The 24,769-nt window shown below is 51.1% G+C and overlaps 2 protein-coding genes across 43 annotated transcripts; both read right to left on the bottom strand.

Moving 5' to 3' along the window:
- Nucleotides 1–105: 105 nt before the first annotated feature.
- On the bottom strand, nt 106–15,425 carry MBD1 (methyl-CpG binding domain protein 1). 39 transcript variants are annotated; one of them, XM_033177731.1, is made up of 18 exons: nt 14,794–15,425; nt 13,306–13,440; nt 10,231–10,345; nt 9,973–10,139; nt 9,804–9,886; nt 9,517–9,557; nt 9,009–9,155; nt 8,776–8,904; nt 8,546–8,620; nt 8,305–8,421; nt 8,153–8,221; nt 7,344–7,511; nt 6,722–7,021; nt 6,491–6,628; nt 5,983–6,114; nt 5,836–5,897; nt 4,622–4,693; nt 2,839–2,972 (listed from the first exon to the last, which is right to left on the bottom strand). In XM_033177731.1, exons 2-17 carry the CDS (start codon nt 13,413–13,415, stop codon nt 4,654–4,656), a joined length of 1,893 nt encoding a protein of 630 aa, XP_033033622.1. In that variant the 5' UTR covers nt 13,416–13,440; nt 14,794–15,425; the 3' UTR covers nt 2,839–2,972; nt 4,622–4,653. The 39 variants fall into 39 exon arrangements, with proteins under 39 accessions (XP_033033614.1, XP_033033620.1, XP_033033608.1 ...); XM_033177730.1 differs by having other exon boundaries at nt 2,846–2,979; XM_033177723.1 differs by lacking the exons at nt 2,839–2,972; nt 4,622–4,693 and adding an exon at nt 106–1,251.
- A 335-nt stretch (nt 15,426–15,760) lies between these two features.
- Nucleotides 15,761–21,694, bottom strand: CXXC1 (CXXC finger protein 1). 4 transcript variants are annotated; one of them, XM_033177759.1, is made up of 16 exons: nt 20,962–21,693; nt 20,797–20,882; nt 20,142–20,260; nt 19,941–20,041; nt 19,420–19,655; nt 19,150–19,326; nt 18,729–18,755; nt 18,406–18,651; nt 18,124–18,243; nt 17,782–17,966; nt 17,298–17,505; nt 17,110–17,220; nt 16,921–16,970; nt 16,681–16,777; nt 16,269–16,421; nt 15,761–16,153 (listed from the first exon to the last, which is right to left on the bottom strand). In XM_033177759.1, the coding sequence occupies exons 2-16, from the start codon at nt 20,797–20,799 to the stop codon at nt 16,007–16,009; spliced, it is 1,980 nt and encodes a 659-aa protein (XP_033033650.1). In that variant the 5' UTR covers nt 20,800–20,882; nt 20,962–21,693; the 3' UTR covers nt 15,761–16,006. The 4 variants fall into 4 exon arrangements, with proteins under 4 accessions (XP_033033650.1, XP_033033649.1, XP_033033651.1 ...); XM_033177758.1 differs by lacking the exon at nt 20,797–20,882; XM_033177760.1 differs by lacking the exon at nt 20,797–20,882 and having other exon boundaries at nt 18,136–18,243.
- Between the last annotated feature and the right edge of the window lie 3,075 nt (nt 21,695–24,769).

Here is a 24,769-nt window from a genome sequence, read left to right as displayed (position 1 = left end):
GGTCTAAAGGTATGAGAAAGGTTAGCGAACATTTTTTGGGAAGCTTAAATTTTGCACTATCTCTAGGTTAATCTTGATGACGGTAATAATCACAGGAAAACCTTGTATTTGTGTAGTTCTTTACAATTTCCAAGATATTTTCACACACACAACCTTTGAACCTAACAGACTTTTTTTGAGCCAAGGTCTCGCTCTGTCACCCAGGCTGGAGTGCAGTGACGTGATCATGGCTCCCTGCAACCTCGTCCTCCTGGGCCTCAGCCTCCAGAGTAGCTGGGACTACAAAGCCTGCGCCACCACGCCCTGCTAATTTAAAAACAAATTTTGAAGAGATAGGGGGTCCTGCTATGTTGCTCAGGCTGGAACTCCTGCTCCTGGGTTCAAGCGATCCTACCCCCGCCCCTCCCGCCGGCCTCCCAAAGTGTTGGAATTACAGGCTGCGCTACCGCGCGTGGCCACAAATATCTTATACGGTTGATAGAATAGCAAGTATTACTATCCTTATTTTCCAGCTAAGGCAAAGCTCAGGGAGCCTAAGTGCCTTGTCAAACCAAATAACCAGTAATAATAATAATAATAAAGGCTGTTAATAAAATATTCCTGTTTGCCATTGGCAGAAACCAGGGCTTAGACTCAGGATATCCTAGGATGGGGACAGATCAGATGGACTAGTGGGGCAGTGGCACGACCTGGTGGGGCATAATTAAAGAGTCTGAGGGTCACAGTGGAAGGATCAGGATGTGGATCAGAAGTCCAGTAACTGGTTTCTGAGAATCAGGATTCACGCAGAACAGGAAACACAAATCAGAGAACCAGGACGGACCTGCAGCACAGGTAGTAACCACAGTTGCATTTCCAGTCAAGAGTAAGGTGGTAATACCTAAAAGCCAATTAAGAATGACACTTTGGTACTCCCAAAGTGGGGGTGAGCATAGAACACTTGAGCACATGCAACAAATCAGTACCTACGTCAAACTGACGTATAATAAGCACAACTAATGTGTATACCCTCCTTAAGGACGCAATTTACTGTAAATTAGCATTCCTTAATCATACGCAAACCACCCACTTCGGCTTTTGTATATGGTACGTTTCTAAATATGAATTCCATTTCCTGAATTGCTGGTTCAGCTTTTCAGCCACGAAATGTCTTTCTTCTCTTTTAATCATCTTTTAATAATTCTGTCATTTTGTGTTTTCAATTGCAGTTCAGTAAAACACTCATTTGCATTTACTAAGAGTTTACGTGGCCTGAAACAGCAAAGAAACAAATTAGGTGGTCGTCTCGGTTTCCTGGAGTGTCCAAAGGGGCGGTTCTTTGATCTTCGAGTTCAACGGGCCCCGGGCCCGCCCGTCGGTCTGGGCGGAACCTCCCCCAGCACACCTCCGGGAAAGCGGCAATGAAAACGCCTTGGGCCCGGAGCAGGGCTTGGGAAAATCGGCGGAGATTCGGGACCGCCCACTGGGGATTCCCAAGGTTGTGCAGCCCAGAGGGCCTGGTCACAATTTCTGAGGCGATGGGGTAAACCGACACCTGGCGACACCCAGCAACACTTGAACGTCCTAGGTCGTCGAGCCCCGCCCTCACCCTGGACGAGCTCCGAAATTTAACCCCGGTTCAGTTTTGCCTGTTTTACCACTATTTGAAGAGGGGCACTCAGCTTCCCTCTGGCCCTAGCCCAGGTACTGGGGTTTGCGCCGGGCGGATGCCACGCCCCAGGGCGGCCAGGCCACTGGTGATGGGTGACGGGCGGTGCCTCCAGGGCCCCGGTGGTTCCCGGCCGGGAACTACGGCCTTTCTCGCCCTGGCGCCCCCTGGCGGGCCCACCAGCAGCTTGACGGTGTCCAGCCAGTGCTGAGCACCAAGAGCCTCAGCTTTCAGGGAACCCCCCCGCCCCCGGGGCCTAGGGAAGTCAATCTCTCAGGGTCCTTGGAAAGAAGTGACCTTGATCTTCCCACCCACTATCCCAGTTTCTCAGAGGCAGTCAACACTGTTCCCACCAAACCACTCCCAAAAGAAACACTGAGCAGGTAAGTGGGACAATAAAAATTTAAAAATAATTTTAAAATAGAACAGCTTAGAGATAGAAACTAAATTATTTCCAATTCCTACTGTGCCCCAAACAAGGTTCACAAAAGGGCTGTCCTCCCAATAATTTTCTGAATTCTATATATTCAGCATTAAATTCCATGATAAAGTTGGAAATCCATTCACCATTTGTAATACATATTGATGCATTTAATAAAATTGCATGGGCCGTATCTTTTGCATTTCTGTATCCTAGTATTAAGTACAGTGCCTACCACAGGCCTGGTTCTCAATAATAGCCCGGACCAGCAAGTTTTTTCTGGGTGGGCTTCATAGAATCTCTGCACTTGCTGGAATCACCATGAAATTCATGGTCTTCAACTTTGCATTTTCAGCAAGTTATATTGAGTTATCCTCAGGTGAGTAGTGAGACCCTTGGGAGCGGATTCATGGTAGGGCGGCTTTGTAATGTGTCACCTTGGTGAGGCTGTTTCCCAGAACTCTCTTCCAGTAAGATGGGCCACAAGAGACATTTTGCTTGATAACTGGAGGGCAGAAGTGAAGCAGCAGCATATTGTTTTTACACTTGGAAGGCTGGTGCTGGGGCACCAGGCGCTGTTGCAGTTCACATATTGTCATGTATCTGCTGGATCACCTCGTTGGTGTGGGCAGCAGTCAGGCCTGCAGCCAGGCCTGCAGCTGCTCCACCTTTCCCAGGATCATCTCTTCAGCTTCTCTAATTCCTGGGCCAGATGCATATTTAACTCTGTGAGGAAGGGCACCAGCTTCTTCTGCAGGACACCCACATCATCGAAGCTGGAGGTGGTGAGAGACTGACATGGGTTCCAGGCCATCCTCGTGGGTTCCAGCTCGTGCTCGTGGGCTCCACTGTGTCCTCGGTCTCCCACACTTTACATCCATCTTCCCTTCCCGAGTGCCTGCCCTGCAGACTTCAAGCTCCAGCATTAGATGCAAAGATAACAGCCTTACAGAGACTGTTTAACCAGCTCCCACAATGGCATGCAGTCAGATCTCTATAATAAATCCCTTAAAGTACATATATACATAATCTTTATCTTAGTGGTTCTGCTCTTCTGATTGTACCCTAATATACATGGTAGGCAGAAGCTTAACTCATGAGTCTAAATGTCAATCAAATAAATTTCATATAGCTCACTGTCAAAATTACCAGAATACTGGGGTTGGGTGGTTGGTTCCTGGGGGAAACAAAGCAGTATCAGTCTATCCAGTCTTGACTAGGGCTGAACTAGTTAGGGTAGAATAAAGGAAGGGGTGGGGAAGGTGGCAGAGGCTGTATGATAGAACTGGGAAATGGCTCATCCATGTCTGAATTACTTAAAGCTGCAGGGCTGGGACTAGGGTAAGGCAAGGGAGGCACATAGGATACAAAGTTTAAGGAGGCACTCACTCAGTCCTGGCCCTGTAAAGCTGGCTAACAAATTACAGGTCTAATCTTTTTGGCACTTTATGAATGAAGAATTGGAAAGAGTGAGGTAGGGCTGAGCCAAGACTGGCCCTTGGGCAGGACTCGAAGCAGGAATTCAGCCTCCTAGAAGACATTTGGGCTGAGGGCAGAAGCCAAGCACAAAGGTCATCAGAGGGCAGGAGATGCACGTTGTCAGGAAAGATGAGCCAGGCTGGCAGCTTTAGTTACAAAGACTGCTCTAGCTGAAGAGGGGGAGTCAGGGTAACAAGCAAAATGGACAGCAGCCAGTGGGGAGATATATCCTGTAGGATTTGAGGAATCCTATGCAGCACCTGGGGTCTGCAGGAAACCCAGTTTCTGTATGAACAGATGCTCTGACAAGGTGACCCCATCTACATCGAGTCTTGGCACTTTCTAAACCATGCTAGAGACAGGAATGTAAGGGATTTATTATAGTACTTATAGTAATCTGTGTTTTGAAGGTCACCGAAAACTCCTGTTAGTACATACAGGATTACAGGTTACAGTTTAGTGGCTTGAAGAACAAGGGCTTTAAAAGCTGGGTTTGATTCTAGGCTCTACTAACACCAGCTGTTCGACATTGGACAAATTAATGAATCTCACTTTTCCCATTCACAAAAATGGGCAAAATCAATGTCTTCCCAAAAAGATTATTTTAAGGATTAAATAAACTGGGTCCACAGAGGAACACACCAAATAGCAGTTCCTTTCCTTATTTATTCAATTACATTTTCAATTGCTGTCTCCCTGAGGAAGTATGTAGAGACACTGCCAGGTCTCATCCAGAAGCCACTTACAATTATTCATGAACATGGCTTGTTTAGGTTGTTTTGTGGTGGTTTTAATTATATTACCTTTCCCCATCCCAGCTCCCCCACCCTTAAAACCCAACTTCTTATACTCAGGCTCTTGGGGAGGAGAAGATGCACCAACTTTCTACTCTTTCTCTTCCTTTCCCGCTTACTTCTTCTAGAAGCTCAAAGTACTGTTAGGCCTGCTCCTCTGGTTTCGTGGTAGGTTTTTCCTCCTAGGGTTGATTCACACACAAGCCCTGGCAACCAATCTAGGGTCCAGCCCCTAGTAGATCAGTGTTGTCTCTCATAAAGCCAGTCTGCAAATATCACCTTGAATCCTACAGTCTGTAGAAGCCTCCAGTCTACTGCTTTCTAGCTCCAGGTTTTTTAAGGTCTTTGGACCTAGGGAAGAGGGAGCAGGTCTGTATGTTGAATGAGGTTTGCTATGTGCGAAATGGAGCATTACAAAACCATTTCCTAGTATTCTGTGTCCTCCATCCACTTCCCCTTAATTATACCTTTATCTTTTTTTATATCTTCTGAAAACTACCATTATAGACAGCTTGTCCATAGTCAGATTATAAGCTCCCTGAAGGTAGGTATCCTGTGTCTCCTGACACAGGATATAAGCTTTGCAGGGCTCATTGTCCTCAATGCTGTGCACCAAGCAGGAACTCAATCAGTACTTCTGTAATTGGCCAAGCATAGATGAAAGGGTTTCCAGCCTGGTAGGCTAGTTTGTAGGAGCAAAGGAATCCATGTGCTTGGCCAATAGTTTACATTGCCAGTGTCTGGGGCTCTATGCAGGGTCTGTCAACATTCTACAGGAGTCAGCATTCCCCTGCCCTCCCAACCATTCTAGTCCTTACAGGCATCTACCCTTCATCCTATGCCAGGACTATAGGGACAGTTCTGCATGGCATCTGAAGTTAATAACCTCAATAGGCTCAGGAAAGGCTCAAGAGATCCAGCCCAAGCCCCTCCACAGAGGTAGCCCCAGGAAGTACAGGGCAACCAGAGATTACGCAACTAGGTGTGAACCCAGCTCACAAAGCCAGCTCGGAACCCAGATCTCCTGCCCATCCCACTGCCCAGGCAAGCCCAGCACCACTTCTCTGATACACATTGCTCAACATCAAGCAACAGCCCACCCAGAGGTCTCCTGGAGACTCCAAAGGCCTTCAAGACCCCAAATGATTATTCTCTGAACAAGAATTTATATATTAAAGCTGAACCCTATAGATATTTCTTAGGAAAATAGGGACCAGACTCCCTATCTTTTTCTTTCAAATCTCATGATAGAGTGTCAAGTCTTCCCCCTACCCCCAAAGGAGAGTCCTAACCTGGAATGCTATTGGGCTGGATCTCCGGAGAAATCTCTATGGTCCTACACACATGCCCCTCATTAATTGTGATCAGCATAATGGGTATGGGCCTTTACCTCCCACCACACCATGCCAAACTGCTGACTATACTTTCAAAACTCAGGGCCCACATCTGGCCAACACCCACTCCCTCCCCACCCCTCACTGTGTGGGGCACACCTTGGCAACCAGACCGCTGTATCTCGGAAGCGGGTTCCACCCAGGCTGAAAATCTCCGTGATCTAGAGAAGAATTAACACCATAGGTCAATGTGGTTGTTGGGGCTATGGCAGGGTCAGGGCAGGGTGGGGCATCCCCAGGACTGACCACGGGTGTGCCAGCCCCTCCTGCCTCTTCCTCTGGGGCCAATTTGGAGGCAGAGTCATCCTTGTTGTCCTCCTTGTCCTCCTCAGGGTCAGGTGGCTCTTGCTTCACAGATGGCAGGCCTGGGTCTACTGCCTGGGAGAAGTAGGAAACAGGCAGCCATTAGAAGGGCAGAGTTAGCCTGAGGAAAGTCTCTATCAGCCAACCCCTCACTGTGCTGATAAATCCTACTTCCATCACATTTCAACACAGAAAGGCCATCTCTGCCTATAAACCTTTCCCATTCCCATTCCTCACTGACCTCCGTTTTTCTGTTAGCTGGATAGCAAAGCGGGCAAAGCTAATTGCCTGCGGGAAGTAGGGTGTCTGTTAGACAGGCGGGGTAATTCTGCAGAAAGGTCGCAATCAGCACATCTATTGCTCTGCTCAAGAGAACCATCATGGCTCATCATCACTCTGCTTACAGACCAGCCTGCTACGGCATCAACAGAACATCCATCACTGCCCCCACCTTGCTAGGGCAGCCAGGCACCAATACGGGAGAAGTCAGGACAGCTGTGCCTGGTGTCCACTCGTCCTGGGTATCCGCCTTCTCTTGCTTCACCTGGGGTAAGGCCACAACCCAACTCAGGCCAGAGCACTGGGCCTCCTGCGTGAGGGAGGATTGCAGCAGACTTGGTCTCAGCTCCCTGGCATGAGGCTGGGTGGGGCTGGGAAGGGCAGGACAGGGTGGGGCCCTTACCTGCAACAGGGCTTCTGTGGAAGCTGCAACAGGGCCTGGCACCTGCACAGGACTGCTTGCGCCCTCCCGTAAAAACACAAGGTCAGTGCCAGGCGGGGGCAGCACAAAGCCACCACCTGCTTCCTGCTTCGTTGGAGCCTGGGTATGGTCTGGTTGGGCTGTGCGTGTAGCCAAGGTGGGCTTCAAGGTAGGCCCAAGATGGTGACGTCGGGCAGAGCTGGGCTTCTTTCGACGACGGTAAGGTGGGGGCGATCCTGCCCCATCCTCAGACTCTGACCAGACACTGGGCAGCAGCCGCTTCTATGAGGAAAGATAGGGTGCTATGGCTACCTGGTGTCCTGACCAGTCACATCCACCCTGCCCGGCTCCACATGCCTGCTAATCTCCCATCGGTCCCAGCACGGAATCTGCTTACGTATGAGCCCTTCGTCATTGAGCCTGCTAGTCTCCTATTAGCAACACCAATGCCACCTAGACTCATTAAGCCAAGCACAATGTCTGTTAATCCTCAACCAAAGCTACTGCGCCACCCACCCACCTACCAAGCCTGCCCACCACTCCCAGGCACTGGGGCGCCTGGCCCAACCTATCCCGGCCACCTGACCCTTCCTGCCCCACCCACCATGGCAAACTGCAGGCATTGGCGCCAACGACACTTCTGGCGCTTCTGGTTGCTGCCCCCGAATTTGGGCTTGTCGCAGCAGAAGTCGCAGCGGCCACAGTCCATCCGCCGTAGGCAGGCTGCACAGGCCCCGCACTTGCGGTTCTGCCGGCGGTTCGTGTAGGGCTGCTGGGGTGGGGGGAATGGGTGGTGCTGTCAACTAGGACTAGGAGAGGCCATCCTCAACGCCTATTCCAGTGCTGGTCCTGGTGCTCCTCTAGCCCCATAAGAAGGAGCTACTTGCATACTAGTCTCAGCCTCCTGACTCCCGGCTAGTCACTCCTCAGCATTTGCTAGTTCAACATTGGCCACTATCGCTGTGCGAGCTGGCCCTCGATACCATTAGGACTGTGGCTGCTCCACTACAATATCCAGTGCTGTATTTCCTAGGCCACCACTGGCTACCAAGAAAATGTCTCTAACCCCCATTTCCAGCAACATTTTGTTAACTCTCTATTAGCTCCCATCACTGTGCCTACTCTGTCTGCTCATCCTATGTGAACCCCAGTCATTGTGCTAGTTGCTCCTCTGTCAATCCCAACTGTGTCGATTAGTCCTGCATCAGCCACCAGTGTTGATACATGTGACATGAGGCACTGTCAATGCACCTGCTGACCCCGTATTAGTCCTCCATTATCTACTCATCCCATCCTAGGACCCATTATTGTGCCTTGCTGTTCCCCAATAGGCTCATTCCAGCATCTGCTTCTTTGAAGTTAACCAAGCGTCCTGAGAGTCTAGGCTTATCCAGGTAGGGTGGGGCCACTCACTAGCTCGTCCTCGTCTACACAGTAATAGATGAATTCGGCAGGTGGCGAGGGGGCCAGGGCTCTGGGGTGCTGTAGAGGCAAATGGGGTGGGGTCAGGGCAGGTACTGGGTAAGGTCAGGGTTGTGCTTTCCCTCCACCCACTGGGGCCTCACCGGCTCTGTGGGCTCTGGGGACTGTGATGGGGGAGGTGAAGGCAGTGGCTGGGCTCCGGGGCGCCTCCTGGCAGCCATCTTGGAGTCACAGCCTCCCTTGCGGCGGGCATGTTTACCCTGGGAAAGACCAGAAAGGGTGGTTTCAGCTTGGTGGCACCAGGCAGACACAGGAACTTCCCACTCCTTAAGTGCAGAAAGCATGCATGGGACAGGCAGACAGAGGGTGGCATGAGGCACTCACAGTTGGGGGAGCCACAGCCAGGGGAGTGCGTCGCTGACATCTCTGATGACGGCGACGCAGGCGGTGAGCAAGGTGCTGGCAGACAGGGGCAGGCAGGCGGGGCCAGAAAGGTGAGCGTGGGGTTAGGCAGAAAAGAAAGACATAAGGTAGGCAAGGCCAGGTTGAAAGGAAGCAGAGGTAGCGACGATTTTAACAGCAGAATGAGCTCTGCTCTCTCCAGCCCGACTCACCCGTAGGCAACGTCGCTGGACACATTTCCACTGGCGCCTGAGACCGGGGCGGGGAGGGCGAAGGCAGATGGGGCAACGGCCACAGTCCTCTTGGGTCTGACAGCCCCGGCATACTCCACACCCTCGGCTCTGTTGGAGGGGGATGTGGGAGCAGAGGCATGAAGCATGGGGCCAAGCCCACGAGGGCCAGGGGCCGAGGTGAGCCTTGGGCTCTTTCCACTTGCCCGACTCACCCTTTCCACAATCCGGAGGCAGCGTCTCCGTTCACATTTGCAGAACAGCCCCGATGCCACATCATGGGGCAGCTGCAGGAGGCACGTGGAGCAGGCCCCACAGTCTTCTGTTACCTGGCAGGCTGCACACTCCCCACAGCCCACACGCTGCCAGGAATGGTAGGGACGAGATCACGGGCCTGCTCCAGAAGCACTGGTCCTCCCATGTCTACTGACCCTACATCAGCTCCCATCACCAGGACTTCTAGTCGCCCATTAGCCTCATCACTGAGGCCATTAGTATGTCTACTGGTCCCCTGCTAACTTCATCACTGTGTCTACTAACGCACTAATGGTAACAGGAATTAATTAACCCATTAATTCCCATTACTGTGTCTGCTGACCTATGGAGAGCACCCTATAAAATGACTTCATCCGGTGGACCTATCATCATCCCTTAGGACTCTACCAGCTCGATCACATCCTGCTCCCACTGCAGAGGTGTGAAGAGAAAGCAGGTTGTGCTTACCTTAAACATTCTCTGTTCTCGGTTGAAGGCGATTCTCTGTGCTGTGGGGAGGAAGAGGGAAGAAGAAAAGTGGAAAGAAAGCAACAGACATCTGACTGATTCACTCACTGCCTGTGCCCTGACTTCCACTATTCAACCTCTACCCATGCCTGCTATCTCCAGTATCCAACCTCCAACCATGCCAGTAGCCTCTGTCCTGACATCTACATTCAACCCCCAGCCTAGTATGACACTGAACCTGCTCCAGCTCCTATCTCCCGATGCCCCATCCTCTGGGGGTCACTCACCTCGACAGTCTTTGCACAATGTTTTGAGCCGCTGCCTTTGGGTGCCATCCCCTGAGAAGCTGATTCCACAGTTCTCACAGCATCTGGAATGGGAAAGGCAGGTGAGGGGTCCAAGAGCACCCCCAAACACAACCCTCACCTATCTGGCTCACCTCAGACCAACACTCACCCAGGAGCAGGGAATGAAGCTGGGGCTGTGTCAGTGTCAGCCTTGGTCTCGTCCCCTGGGGCCTCCTTCCTAACCTCACCACTCTGGGGTCCAACCTGACGTTTGCGAGTCTTGGCCGGCCTTGAAGCCTTCTTTCGCTTCTTGCTGGCAACAGCCACAGGATGGGCCTGGAAAGTAAGGGAAGGAGGAATATGGGTCAGTGGGTGGGTGTTGAGTGGCACAGCCACCCCTACCTAGGCATCTCACATTGTGAAGTACCTTGGGGGCTGGATAGCACAAGATGCCTTGTTTGAAGTCGAAGAGGGTGAGATCACACGCAGGGCCCAAGTATCGAGTCAGCTCAACTTTGCTTCGGATCCTGTCTCCTGTGGGGCTAGGGATAGGCCAGGATGGGTTAGCACCCAGGTGGAGCCAATGTCATTTCACCCATACAACCTTCCGACAGGGCTGGCAGGATACAGGAGGCAGCCTGGAATTGGCCTGTGAGCCCTGCCCAGCCCCACCTCAACTAACCTTGAAAACATAAAAAAATTAACATAAATACTAACACAAATACAAACATCAGAAACAATATAAATGTAAACAGATGAACATATTTACAACATACAATATTAGTAATACTGGAACTATTTCATGTAAGTAAAAATAGACACAAATAAGAACACAAATATATTAAATAACATATAAATATGCTAGCACTGGCCAGGTGCGATGGCTCACACCTGTAATCCCAGCACCTTGGGAGGCCAAGGCGGGCGGATCACGAGGTCACGAGATCAAGACCATCCTGGCTAACATGGTGAAACCCCATCTCTACTAAAAATACAAAAAAAATTAGCCACGCATGGGGGCGGGTGCCTGTAGTCCCAGCTACTCGGGAGGCTGCGGCAGGAGAATGGCTTGAACCCGGGAGGCGGAGCTTGCAGTGAGCTGAGATTGCACCACACTGCACTCCAGCCTGGGCAACAGAGCGAGACGCTGTCTCAAAAAATAAATAAATAAATAAGCAAACAAATAAGTTAGCATTATGTACCCAGTATATAATCAAGTAAAGAAAACAACACAAATATGTTTTAAAAACATATAAACAAATGCAACTACACACAAATTAAAGTGTAAGTAATTGATTTTGGGACCCCCCGTTTCTTGCATTTCTGTACGCCCTGCAAGAGAGACACCGATTATCCTTTTTGATAAACTATCTTTCCAAGGATGTTTGTAAAGCAAACAACCTTGGAAGATAAGAGACAGGGTCTCCTTCCATAGTAAAGGGAAAGCATACTTACTGTCTTAATGTTATAAAAAAAACTTGATTCTCTAAGCTCAGGGTTCTTTTCCTATAATAATACAACCCTCTTCGTGTCATGCTGTAGGAATTGGAATTCAGGAAACTGGCACAAAAATAGTAATACAGTAATTCCCCCTCTCGTCAGGGTATACATCCCAAGTTCCCCAGTGGATGCCTGAAACCGTGGATAGTACCAAACCCTAACGTAATATGTACTGTGTTTTCTTCTACCTGATAACTGAGATGGTTACTAAGTGACTAACAGGCAGGTTGTGTATAGAACATGGATATGGATATGGATATGGATATGGACAAAGAGATGATTCACCTCCTGAGCAGGACGGAGCAGGATAGTGTGAGATTTCATCACGCCACTCAAAACGGCACACAATTCAAAACTAATGAATTGTTTATTTCTAAAATTTTCCATTTAATATTTTTGGATGGTGGTTGACTGTAGGTAACTAAAGCTATGGAAAATGAAACTGCAGATAAGGGGGAGACTTATTCTGGATCCTGCAACTGTTGTAATAAACTGTCTTTGATCTGTAACTCAGGAGTCTTACCTCTCCTACCAACATCTACAAAATTCTGACAAATTCACTATTATCTTGTCCTAAGAATGAAATCTCAGATCCTTCATAGTTTCTGACAACTGCACTTTTAAGTTTTGAAAGTCTTATACAAGTACATAAATATGTGAATTATAACTAAATACAAACAAAAAGTAATTTGTAATTTAATATTTACCTGCAAAATGGCAACTTAGATTTAAAAAATCAGAACGAATATAGAAACATAATAATTAATGTAGCCTAAACACATGTAAATGCTTATAAACATCTATGCTGATTCTCATTAGTTATGGTAGTTATGTTCTACAAAGTTGCCATGAACATTGAACACAAAACCATTGCTCCTAGAGGAAATACAGGGTTAGGTTCCTGAGAGCATCTGAACTTCTGCTTTGTGCGTGTTTCTGTTTAAATACACATTACTTAATATATATTTTTTACAAATGACTATTTGCACGGTCTTTGAATGACTCAAACCAGGGGCTTTGGAGGCCGTATGTGTTCTGTAGGTTTGTTTGCCCATATTCTTGTTTAACAAGCCAATCTTATTGGCATTGAAAACCACTCTTCTACACAACCCCTTTCCTATATAACACTTAACAGGTATTTTTAAAATTCTTCGGAAGACTCCTGATTGGAAGAACCTGCATTGCATGCAAGTTTAACATTTTTCATGCCATGTTGCCTTTTGAAATGTGCAAGTCAGCCTGCACTAGCTGATACAACCTTAATATTTTCCTAACCCAGAGTAACGTGACTTTGGCTTTCCTCAACAATGCTGTCCACTATGCTTTATTGATCGTCATTTCATGAATCCACCAACGTAGCTGCTTTCTCATCTCTTCCATAGCTTCAAGCCCATAAATGCTTTCTGTATTTTCTGAAGCAGCCTTGTGCACATATTGGCAAACTTCCTTCTTTTTCTGGTTGTACCATAATTCTGATGCATAACATTGAACTTACAGCCAACAGCATTGTAACTCAGATAACCAACAAGGTTTATCTGCCTTGTATTTTCTCCGTAAGGCACGACATAGCCTTCTCACACTCAGAACACTAAACAGCACCTCAGCACTACACTTGAGGACTATTTTAAAAAGCAAAATCACCAACAAAATATACAAACATTAGAAAAATGTGACACTAAACAGACCACGAAAAGGACACTTGTTTACAGTATTAAAGCTGAAATAAAAAGGGCTCCTTCAGTCTTAGCTAGAAACACATGCATTGAGTGACAGTTTTTCACTGCTCTGTGCATGTCCTTCAACAATCACAAATGCACTGTGAGTAGTGACTTTTAAGTTACAAATACATTGTATTAAGAAGGTGAAATTGCAAACATAAAATCCGCTAATAAGGATTAACTGTGCATAATTTAAACTCCATCCATAAATTTGTCCGCACTATTTGATTTTACCCTAATCAGGCTCTACCCCACCCCCACTCTGCCCACAACCCACCCAGTACCTCTGGTAATAGGTGTCTGAGCGTCCACAGGTGGCCCCTGACTTGCGAAAGACTTCACGGCGCTTCCAGCCAGGGCCCAGGGCCGGGCAGTCCAGCCAGTCCTCAGCCATGGAGGCCACAGGAAGCAGCAGTAGCCTGAAAGGGAGTTGAGGGGATGAGGGAAACTGAGGCTCTAGGAAGGGACAAAACGTGCCCCAGGCCACACAAATCACTGGTATCCATTAGTGCTTGCCCAAGACCTAGGACCTGCCGCAGGCAACCAGCCCATATATGGAAAAGAAAGCCCTCATATTCTCACCCCATTCTTTCCTATTCTGGGCTTAGGAGATCCTCATTCCTCAACCCAAGGATCTCTGTTTATTATTCTTAGTGTCCTAATCCCCTACTCTCTATCCTCAGACTGACAGCCCATCATTTCTCCTCACTGCCAATCCAGAAACTTTTCATCTTCCCCCCTCATTCCTCCCTGTCACTGACCTAAGGGCCTCTATCCCTCTATTTTATCACCACAAGACCCCCATACTTCCCATCCTCAGCCCCAAAGGGCCCCATTTCTCTTGCCCTCACTACTTGGCTTCAGTAGTCTCTCATTCCCCCCTTCCTCGACCCAGGAGTTCCTAATTTCCCTCCTTCAGTGTTTTAACCATTCCATTCCTTCTCTGCCTGATGTCCTCTTATCTTGCTACCTCAGTGTTACAACCTCGACTTCCTCTGCGAGACACAACTGCTCCAACCCATGGGCCGAATAGCCCCTCATCTTTTCCATTCCTCACACTGGAAGCCTCCCATGCCTCCCCTTCCTCAGCCCAAGAGCTCCCCCCTTATTTTTCTTCTCTTTCAATGTTCTGGCCCACAATTTCTCCCCAGTCTCAGCCCCCAAACCTTCCTGTTTGTCTCCTTCCTCTACATCCAAAAAGTTCCCCACTTCTCCCTCTCATTGTTCTCATTCTCCATTCCTCTCTTATCCTGAGAGACCCTAATTTCTCCCCTCAGCATTCCGAACCCTCCCCCATTCTCTCTGTTCTTGTCCTGGGATCATGCCATCCCTAACTGTCAGCGTTCTGATCTCCTACTGCTCCTCTTCCTCTATATGGGGCCTCCCATTCCTCCCTTTCAGCATTCCAACGCCTCCATTTCTCCTGTCATCAGCCTGAGGGCCCCTCATTTCTCCCGCTCAGAGTTCTGAATCCCCATTTCTCTCTCAACTTCAGATGCCCTGATGTCTCCCTTTAGCGTTCTGATCTCCACCATTCCTCTCCGTCCTCGTCCCAGGATCCCGACACTCCTACCTGTCAGAGTTCTGAGCTCCATTCCTTCCTGTCCTCAGCCTAAATTCCCCCGTTTCTCCTCGTCAGTATTCCGACGCCGCCATTCCTCCCCATCATCGGCCTGAGGGCCCTTGATTCCTCCCCGTCAGCGTTCTGAGCCACAATTCCTTCCCATTCTCCGCCTGAGCACTCTCCACGTCCAGCCCCAAGGCTGTCTCACCAGTTTGGCACCACGCCGGTATCTTCCGCCACTCTAGGCCCGTGGACCCATGGCGAGGGTCCCTCCTGCACCTTCCGCCTCGCCCTCCTCCCCTTCTTCCTCCTCCGCGGCCGCCTCCTCTGAAGCGGTAGCTGTCGCCTCCGCGGCTGTTCGTTGCTCCCGGAACCGGAACTCCGCTGCCTGCCTCTCGGGCTCCGCCTCTGGCTAAGCACCTGCGTGCTATTGCCTCGACGTCGCGTGCCCTTAATAGGGAGGCTCCCGCGCCTGCGGGCTGGCGCTCTGCAGCGGGGCGCGCGCCCCCCAGCCGAAAACCAGTTGCATCTGCGTGCTGACGTTCAACGACAGCTCGCGCCCCATCGAAGGAGGGACCTGCAGTCGGGGCTCTACTCGCTGACCATCTAGCTTGCGCATGCGCTCTCCAGTCTCAACCTGAAGGGAAGTGGTCGGGGAGGGCTTGCGCCTGCGCCCTCCCTTCCCTCTCGCGGTCTCCGCAGCGGATACCCACAGCGGCGAGTAAGCTGCTTCGCGCCTGCGCACTCCCTGGCCCAGCAGGCACTCTCTTCTTCCATCTCTCGCCGGTCCCTCCGAATATCAACCCCAGGGCGGTCGTGTCCCGCTCCCTCCTCCCCGCCGAACAGCAGCTGGAGCGCGCGGGGCGGGGAAAGGGGCGGTGACCCACCGCAGGTAAACTGAGGCACGCGGGAGGGCGCGCCCCTGCAGGAGGCGGATCCCCAACGTGGGGCTTGTGGGGAAAAGGCAGGGCCTGGCGTCCATAGCTGACGACAGCTCTGGGTGGGAGACAGGAGCACGCGTGGGCGGCGTCACCACACTGAATGCGTGCTGCGTAGACCCTCTGCCCGTGGGAGGCTGGGAATGTGGGTCCCTGGGCTCTCCCGGGGTGCAGGCGCCCCCCATCTTATCCAGGAGTCTGGAACAGTTGCAACCGCAGCAATGTGGACACAGCTTCCTTGGTTTCTTCAAAATTTTATTAACAAAACCCAGGGAGAGGAGGCAAGGATGAGTGGACTCCGCAGCCCCACCAGGCACTGAACATGTCGACGGGGACAGACCCTCTGATAGAGGCAGACGGGCGGTCAACCAGTGGATGGGCACAGGAGAACCAGAGAAACAGATGAGTGGAGGGACGGACACATGGGCACCGGGCGGCTCCCCCATCTGGAATGCAGGGTGTGAGGGGTCCGGGCCAGAAGGCTCAGCGGTCGGCACTGGAGCGCAGGTCGGTAGTGAGGGGATCGTGCTGGATCGTCTGGTGCAACATCAGGGCCAGCAATCCCGCGCGGTTTGTCATGGCTGTGCGCACATTGCGCTCCTGCTCAAACAGCTCGTCCAGCTTGTACCACTGCCAAGAGAGCGGCAGGAGTCCTAAGCAGGAACACCTGAAGCCCCGCCTGCCCTCGGCCACGTCCGGCATGGAAACCTACCACATGCACCACCGAAACCGCAGGGAAACCTACCACACGCACGCGTTCCAAGTCCACTTCCGCACGCCGCAGCTTCTCCCAGCAGTAATGGCGATTGCACTGGCGTTTGGGCAGGCGGCAGAAGTCACCCGTGAGCTCAAAGACATCACGGACAAGGGGGCACCCGCATACCTCGTCAGCTGGCACCTGCAGGGAGGCCAGGTTGGAAGGATGAATAACGGTGATAAGGGAGAATAGTAATGGGGGCTCAAGGAGGGAGAAGGTAAAGATTGGAGGGTTCAGGGAACGGTGAGTAGGCATGGAAAAGGGAGGAATGGAGGGTGAAGCACCAGGGAAGGTGAGAGGAAAAAGTGAAGGAAAGGTGAGGTGAGGGAGGCAGGGATGAATGTGGGACAGCGAGGCAGGGAGGAGGGGCAAAATGGGAGGAGCTGAGGGAAAACCTTACTTTGGGGTCCCGTGAGTGCTCGGGGCACAGCACCTGGAGCCGCTTACAGTATGTTTTGCTCTGAGGATTATACACATCACAGAAGAGTCGTGTGGCCCTGGGGGTTTGGAATAGGGAGAGGGTAGTAAAGGGAGGTCCACCTGTCCTTGCCTGTATCCTGTCCCAGTTCCACACACATCCCACTTCTGACCTCCGCCTTAACCCCCCACACCTCTCACTTCGCGTGGCACCCTCACTTACCCTTCAATGCGTGTGGGGTACATGGACCCAAAGGATGTCTGGCTCTCATACTGGAGGGATGAGCACAAATGGAGGGAACTGTGGATGTGCGCTGCATGCCCTCCCAAGACACCACCCAGACAACAAATCTGTCCCCCACTGGCCCACCGATGTTCCCACATAGTCTGCCCCCTCAGTCTGACCCCCAACCTTGGCATAGCAGCGCTCCATGTGGCGCAAGGCAACACGTGGGTTGATGGGGTGCCCACAGGAAACACAGAAGATCTGCAGGTCTGTGTCATCACTGTCACCCTCATTGCTCTGCATGGGGTGGAAGGAACAATAAGGCTAGGAAGGACAAAGTACCGGCCCTGCCCCACTGCGCCCCGCTTGCTCACCTCCTCATCCTCGCGCACAGCCTGCTGCTTGGCACGCAGAATGATGGCCTCAAGCTCATGGAATCGGCGTTCCATTTCCTGAAGGCGAGTGCGGGCACTCTGCTGCTCTCGGCGAATGCGTTCCAGCAGCTTCTTGCCGTGCTCTTCAGCAATGCAAGGGCTCTGCTGCCACTGCTGGATGCGCTGGGGGAGGATCTCATAGATGCGGCTGCAGGGAAGGTAGCAAGCAACAGAATAAGTGAGGTGATCAGTAAGTGAGGGTGGGAAAATAGATGCATGACTAAATGGCAAAAGGAGAAATAAACAGGTGACTGGCGGAATGGTGGCTGGATGGACACGGGCGGATAGGTGGATGGCTGAGTGAGCAGTGGCTGTTTGGTGACTGAATGGTGGACAGCTGATTGACTGGTAGACATACAGAAGGCAGTGGTCAGGCCCTACCATGCACTTCCTGACTCCCTTGAACCCCTCAGTAATGACTCACTTGGCTGCCAGCTTCATGCCACAGTCATCTGAGCAATACTTGGAGCTGGGCTGGGCAGGGCGCACACAGCCGGGCCCCAGGCACTGGGGCAGCGATGCAGGGTCCTTGGCATCAGCCCTCTCTGGGTGTTTCCATTTATCCTTGTGCTTCTGCTTCTGCCGATGCCGCTTGTATCGCTCCTCCTTCTGTTAAGCAAGACAGGTCAGGTCAGGGTGGAGTCAAAGTCAGCCCCAGACCCCAGACTCCTGCTCCATTCTAGCCCTTTCTGGCTCTTGCCCCATTCAGCCTCTGACCTCTGCCTCTCCCTCAACCCCACCCTCTGCCTTTCCACATCCATTTTACCCTCTCCATCACCTTCTTCTCAGACTTCTTCTCCCGACGCTTCACGTGCTTCACTTTCACTGCCCTCTTCCGCAGCGCAGGGTCCAGGAATGGGGACTCTTCTGTGTCGCTCATCCAGGGCTGCAAGCAGGGCATGCACTGACCCACCTGCCCCGCTCATGACAACCCCACCACCTACTCATGTCCCATATCAGCCTTCCATACCCTCCGTCTCCTCATTACGGATACTCTCTGCTTCTGTAACCTCCACCCTTCCACCAGGGGATGCTCCTATCTGCTCACCAGGCCGTGGTCATCAAAGGCCCCTGCACAGAAGTCCTGATACAGGTCAGGATCCAGAGGTAGGTCCTCATCTGAGAGTGGCTCAGGCGTGGCTGTAGCCTCAGGAGGCTCCTTGACTGCTGATGATGCCACTGCTCCCTCATCTTCACGGATGCGCCCTAACTTCTGAGATGGCTGTGGCTGCTGTTGGGTGGGCAGTGGCCGGCGGGGCCTTGGCAGGGACTCTGAGGGCGTCACTGGTGAGAGCTGCGGGGCAGAATCTCAGGACTGGCCCTGACCGCCCTGCCCGCATGCCCCGCCCCACCCTGGGGAGCTGGACTCACCGAGGAAGGGAAGTACTTGTACGATTCCTGTGCCGGCAGGAGGAAGGCCCAGGTCAGCCCCAGGTGGATGGAGGGCGGCCTTGCCCAACCCCACCTACCTGGCCTGGCCTTACCTCCCCAGACACACCTCCCCACTACCCCTTACTACCAGGAATGCTCACCCCTGTCTTATCTGTACTGACATGCATGACCACCTGGAAACGCCTGACCCCACTCTGTCCACCCAGGGTTGGTGGGGGTTCTGCCAGCCCAGCATACCAGGTCATGCCCCATTCATCTGGACATGACAGGTCCCTTCCCACCTGTCTAGATACAGTCAGGCCCAATCCCACCTGGCTTAGCCATGCCTAGACTTCACTAACGATGCATGGACCCACCAGCTCTCCCACACCTGACCCTACCCAGCTCTGTCCATGCTCACCCGGGCCCGCAGCTGGCACTGGCGCAGCCGGCACTTCTGCCGGATCTTGTTGGGGCCCCCAAACTTCTTCATGTCCCGACAGAAGTCACAGTGACCACAGTCCTCAGTGCGCCGACATGCCTCACACTCACCACACATGCGGGCTGACCGTTTGATCTGCTGCTGCTGCTGGTGATGCTGGAGGACAGGACCCAGAACAGAAATTATGGACCCAGGCAGGACTGAAACGGAACCACTTTACACATCTACTCACTTTATGCAGGCACTCACCTGGCTGGGTGTGGCCACCAAGGGCTGCGGCGAGGATTTGTGGGGCGAAGCAGAGCCCCGAGCAAGCATGGCCCCAACCCCTGTCCCTGACCCTGCCCGGCGCTGCAGGTCTGGATCGGGGACAGGCCTCTTGCGCCCTCCACCCTCATCCCGGGGCTCACTGCCGTCCCGCTCATTGCCATCCCGCTCCCGTGACTTCTTGTGCCGATAGCGAATCTCTAGTTTGGGGTCTTTCTCTGTGGGGCAGAGAGTAGGGCCAAAGTGAGTGAGCACTGGAGGGCCTGAATGGTCCCAAAAGCTCTTTCTTCCTCTTCTCTCCCTTACTATCCCACCCATCTACTCTGCACCCCTGTCCAGGGCAGAGCTGCCTTTTCCCGTGGGATCTTCCATTACCACTCACAATGGAGACCCCAATCCAGCTCACCACAGACGTGTATCACTACTCCCCATGACCCCCCATTATGGCTCCTCCTCCTCCCTTGAAGCCCCACCTGCCTTCCCTGTCCATCCATGGCCCTCACCTCTGCACTCCCGACAGTACCACTCCCGGATGGCCTTGGCCATCTTCTCAGTGATCCGGATGCAGTCCCCATGGAACCACTCATTGCAGTTGTCACACCCGCTGCGGAGGATGGGGCAGGCGGTGGAGATGTGAGGGGCGCGGCCCATCGGCCTCACCCCACCCTGCCAGTGTCTACCCCGCCCACCTCTCCCGGGCTCACATCATGAAGCAGTTGATGTCTGGTTTGCGACAGATGCAGTAGATGGGCGCATTCTCTCCATTCTCCGACTTGCTGTCCTCCCCAGCATCTGGAGGCTCTGGGTCTGAACCATCTCCCTCCTGCGGGACACCCCCATTACGGATCCTTAAACAGCCCCCACCGTGGCGGATTATCTCATTACAGCTCCACCATGGTCAGCAGGGATCCCCACTCTGCCTGCAGATTTCACATCGGGGCCCCCCAAAAACCTCTCCATCACAGTCCCCACTGACCTCCATCCCTTCCCCTGACATCCTATTACTTTGCTCCATACTTCCCATCACGCACCCACCGACACCCGCTCCCTGCGTCCACACTCGCTAATGGGGCATCGCGACCCTCCATCGTGGCGCCTCACACACCCCGCGTAATTCACTGCGGACTTCCCATCGCGGTTCTTTACGCACCCCTCCCTGTTTACCTCATAGACCCACCTGGCACCCGCACCCACCCCCAGTCGCGGCTGTCCACGGATCCCCGGACACGAACTCCTCGTCACGGCTCACTACAGACCACCCAATGTGACTCCTTACAATCCCCGATCACGGTTTCCCACGGAACTGCCACCCGTAGTCCCCACTAAACTTCTATTAAGGACTCCCCCACCGTGGCTCACCATAGAACTCCCAGATGGTTCATCATTCTGCCCACAGACTCCCGCCGTTCAGTCCGCAGACTCCGGTTACGGCTCACCACAGACCCCTGAGTCGGCCGACAGACCCTACTGTTGCCAACCCCACCGACCTCCACCGCCGAACCCCTCCCTGAACCCGGTACTCACCATATCTCCGCTCCCGGCGCAATCCCTCGCGACCCCCGCCAGCAACCCGCGAACCTGCACAGACCACTCGGCGGCGTCCCAGGCGGTTGCAAAGGCGCCCACAACTACTTCCGCTTCTGGTCACGCCTCCCAGGCAGAGTACTCCTATTGCGCAGGCCCCGTGCGTCGTCTCCGCCGCAAACCAGTAGGTCGCTCGCCTAGAGCCCCCGAAGAACTCTCAGGCGCCGCCATCTTGATTATCGTATCCGTATGGTGGCCGAATCCACACGTTGGCCGGGAACATGGCCGCGCTCACATTGTGGCTTTCCCGAGGGCGCCACCACCTTGTCAGTAGAGTCCGTACGGCGGCTGCTAGTACGGCCTGGAGGTACAGGCAACATGGCTGCACCTACTGAGTGACTTCTTCATAGATGCCGTCATCTTGGAATCTGATTCCGTACGAGGGTCGAATTCGTAAGTTCCTAGGCGACACATGGCGGCGACCTATTTGCGGATTCCTCAAGGGCGCCGCCATCTTGGTGGTTGATTCCGTATATTGGCCGCTTGTCAGGCAGAGAGGTTCACAGGTAAAGCGGCCGCTCCCGAAACGCTACCTGGATCAAGTTGTATTCATTCCTCCATTCAGTCTCTTTCCCCTTCCACATGTATTGATGGGGTGTCGGCAGGCTGTGTGCCTTGCGGGGCGGAGGAAACCAGTTCCTCTGTCGTCTCCGACTTCACCTGCCACCACTCTTTCCGGCTCTCACTCCTCCCACTTGTCATTCTTCTGCCAGGCCTGGCACGGTTCGGCTTCTATTTATTTTATTTTTATTTAAAAACAATTGTTAAACTAACATCAAATCTTATTTTAGTTCTATAAGCTGCACAATAAGCCTAAGCACAGTTTACTTATCCATTTATTTATTGTTTAGCATGTAGAACATTTTGAAATATTATTCTAAATAAAGTTGTAGCGAACATTCTTAAACATAGATCTGTATGCTCATACCTGATTATCTCTTGTGAAATGTGATATACAAAACGATGTCACTCTGGTTAACAGCTGTAAAATGGAGCCTGGAAGCCATTCTTTCTAATTTTTATTTATTTATTTTCTTATTTTTTGAGACGGAGTTTCGCTCGCGTTGCCCAGGCTGGAGTGCAATGGCGCGATCTCGGCTCACTGCAACCTCCGCCTCCCGGATTCAACCTATTATCCTGCCTCAGCCTTCCAAGTAGCTGGGATTACAGGCTTGCGCTACCACGCCCGGCTAATTTTTTTGTATTTTTAGTAAAGACAGGCTTTCACCGCGTTGGCCAGGATGGTCTGGATCTCCTGATTCGCCAGCCTTGGCCCTCCAAAGTGCTGGGATTACAGTCGTGAACCACCGCGCCCGCTCCGCCTGGAAGCCATTCTAAGGACTCCTTGCAAACTTGCAAAAAGGAAAACAAACCAAAACTAAAACACAACAGGAACTTGCCTCGAACCTTGAATTGGTCAAAACTGCAATGACCACACCGTCCTGGAAACCAGCTATATTTCACTAGCGCTTCATCTCCTGAACAACAACCAATGAACTATGGACTGGTGCTGGCCAGCCGCCTCCACCAATAATAATTTCTTTAAAATAACTTGTGTAATCCTTAGCTTCCTTTTTATTTTTCTTAAAAACTCCTACTCCCCTTCCTCTTTTTTGGAGTACAATTTGACTTCGAGCTGAATCTGTGTCTCCTGAATTGCAGTTCCTAATGCCTCAATAAACTCCTGCATTGCAGCTTGGTCTCTTGCCTCTTCTTAGTTGACACTCCTTAGAGATAGAATTACTTTGTAATTAGCTCTAAATATTGTTCGACATGTTCAAATTTATAGGTAGCCATTGGTTTGGACAGAGCTCCTGCTCTAGGTCCCACCAAAATGGAGTGACTCGCGCTAAAGTTCCATGCCACCAAGCCAAAACTAAATTGTTTATCTGACCTTCCAAGAAATCAGGAGAAAGAGACAGAATAATAGCTAAATCCCCAGACAAGCCACTTTTAGCTTGAAAGCCCCCTCTGCTTTAATCTTTATAAAAAAGTAACCTGAAGCAACCTGATGTTAACCAATCAGCTTAAAAAAAATGTTCTTTTTCCTTCCTCCCACCTTACAAAATTCACCACTCTGCTATTTCCCAGGAGAAGCTCTCATTCTATTTTGTATAATGGGATCTGCCCCAATTCATGAATTGCAAGTAAAAGCCATTACATCTATAACTAAATTTGTTGCAATTTTGTCTTTTGATAGTTGATACATATATTTCTACCAGCAGTGTACGAAATTTCCTTTATCAGAGCCTTATTAGGTTATTAGATTAGTGCGAACTTTTGTTGTTGTTGTTGTTGTTGTTGTTGAGACGGGGTCTCGTTCTGTCACCTAGGCTGGCATGGAGTGGGCAATCTCGGCTCACTGCAGCCTCCACCTCCTGGGTTCAAGCAGTTCTCTGGCCTCAGCCTCCTGAGTAGCTGGGATTATAGGCACATGCCACCACACCCAGCTAATTTTTGTATTTTTACTAGACATGAAGTTTTGGCCAGTCTGGTCTTGAACTCCTTACTTCCAGAGATCCACTCCCCTCGGCCTCCCAAAGGGCTGAGATTACAGGCATGAGCCCCTACGCCTGGCCACTGCAAACTGGTAAATTCATCACCCCGTCAGTAAAAAACTGTCAGTATTTACAGCCATTTTATAAATACTACACATTACCACACTAATATAGTGCAAAAATCAGAAACCACATAAAATACATATTTAAAGGGATGAGATAAAAATAAATATGAACGTCTCTCCTATTTTCTCAAATACCTAGCACCATCTGAGATGCTGCCCTTGAGGAGCTCCCAATTTACACTATTGGTGCTCACTTTGGTCTATGTGCAGTCTGGTAGGGACATGATGAAGCAAACAAAGATTAGTATTTTGTCAAATAGTACATTTTTCATAAGTCTAGCTTGAAGATGATGGTAATAGTCATAACTTTAAAAACCTTCTATTTGCTTAGTGGTTTATAGTTCACAAGATACTTTCTTCGCACATGATAGCTTATCTGATCCTAATTGCCTTATACAGTGAATGGAGCAGGAGCCTTATTGTCCCCACTGTGCAGTGAAAGCAATTGAGACTCAGGGAGCCTAAGTCCCTTGCCAGGTCACACAGCCAGTAATAATAGATCTGATATTAATAGTAAAATTTTCCTACCGTGAGTGTTGGGCTGTGGGCTGAAATCAGGGTATAGACTCAAGGAACCCCCAGGATGAGAAAAGTTAGATAAAAAGGTTCAGGAGGCAAGCACAGAATAGAGCAGATTCTGAAAGCTAAGGGTCACAGTGGACCTGAGTCAGGAAATGGATCAGAAGTCCAGGGGATCAGACACCAGGAATCAGGATTAGGATCTTAGGCAGGAGAACAAACAACACAGAATGAGAAACCAAGTACAGGATCTCAGCACAGGTGGGGATCACAGGAAAGGGAAAGGAGAGCCCAACTCTACCAAAGATTCCTGGGAGGGGGACGGAAGTCTTCCAGACACTTCTTGCAAATAGCAAGCATGAGATAAATATCTGAAATTCAATGACAAAACCATGCTTAGCACTTCAATTCTAATTCTCCAGCAAGCACAGGCAAAATCAGTACTGGAATCATCCGCTGAGGAATACACAGTTTTGCTTTCTGAAGTTTTACTTACCCATGGTCAACCACTGTCTGAAAATATGAAATAAAAAATTCCAGAGGGCTGGGCGCAATGGTTCATGCCTATAATTCCAGAACTTTGGGAGGCCAAGGAGGGAGGATCCC

Source organism: Trachypithecus francoisi, unplaced genomic scaffold (assembly GCF_009764315.1).
Source record: "Trachypithecus francoisi isolate TF-2019V2 unplaced genomic scaffold, Tfra_2.0 Lachesis_group19, whole genome shotgun sequence".
Lineage (NCBI taxonomy): Eukaryota > Metazoa > Chordata > Mammalia > Primates > Cercopithecidae > Trachypithecus > Trachypithecus francoisi.
This window is presented reverse-complemented; position numbering and strand designations above follow the sequence as displayed.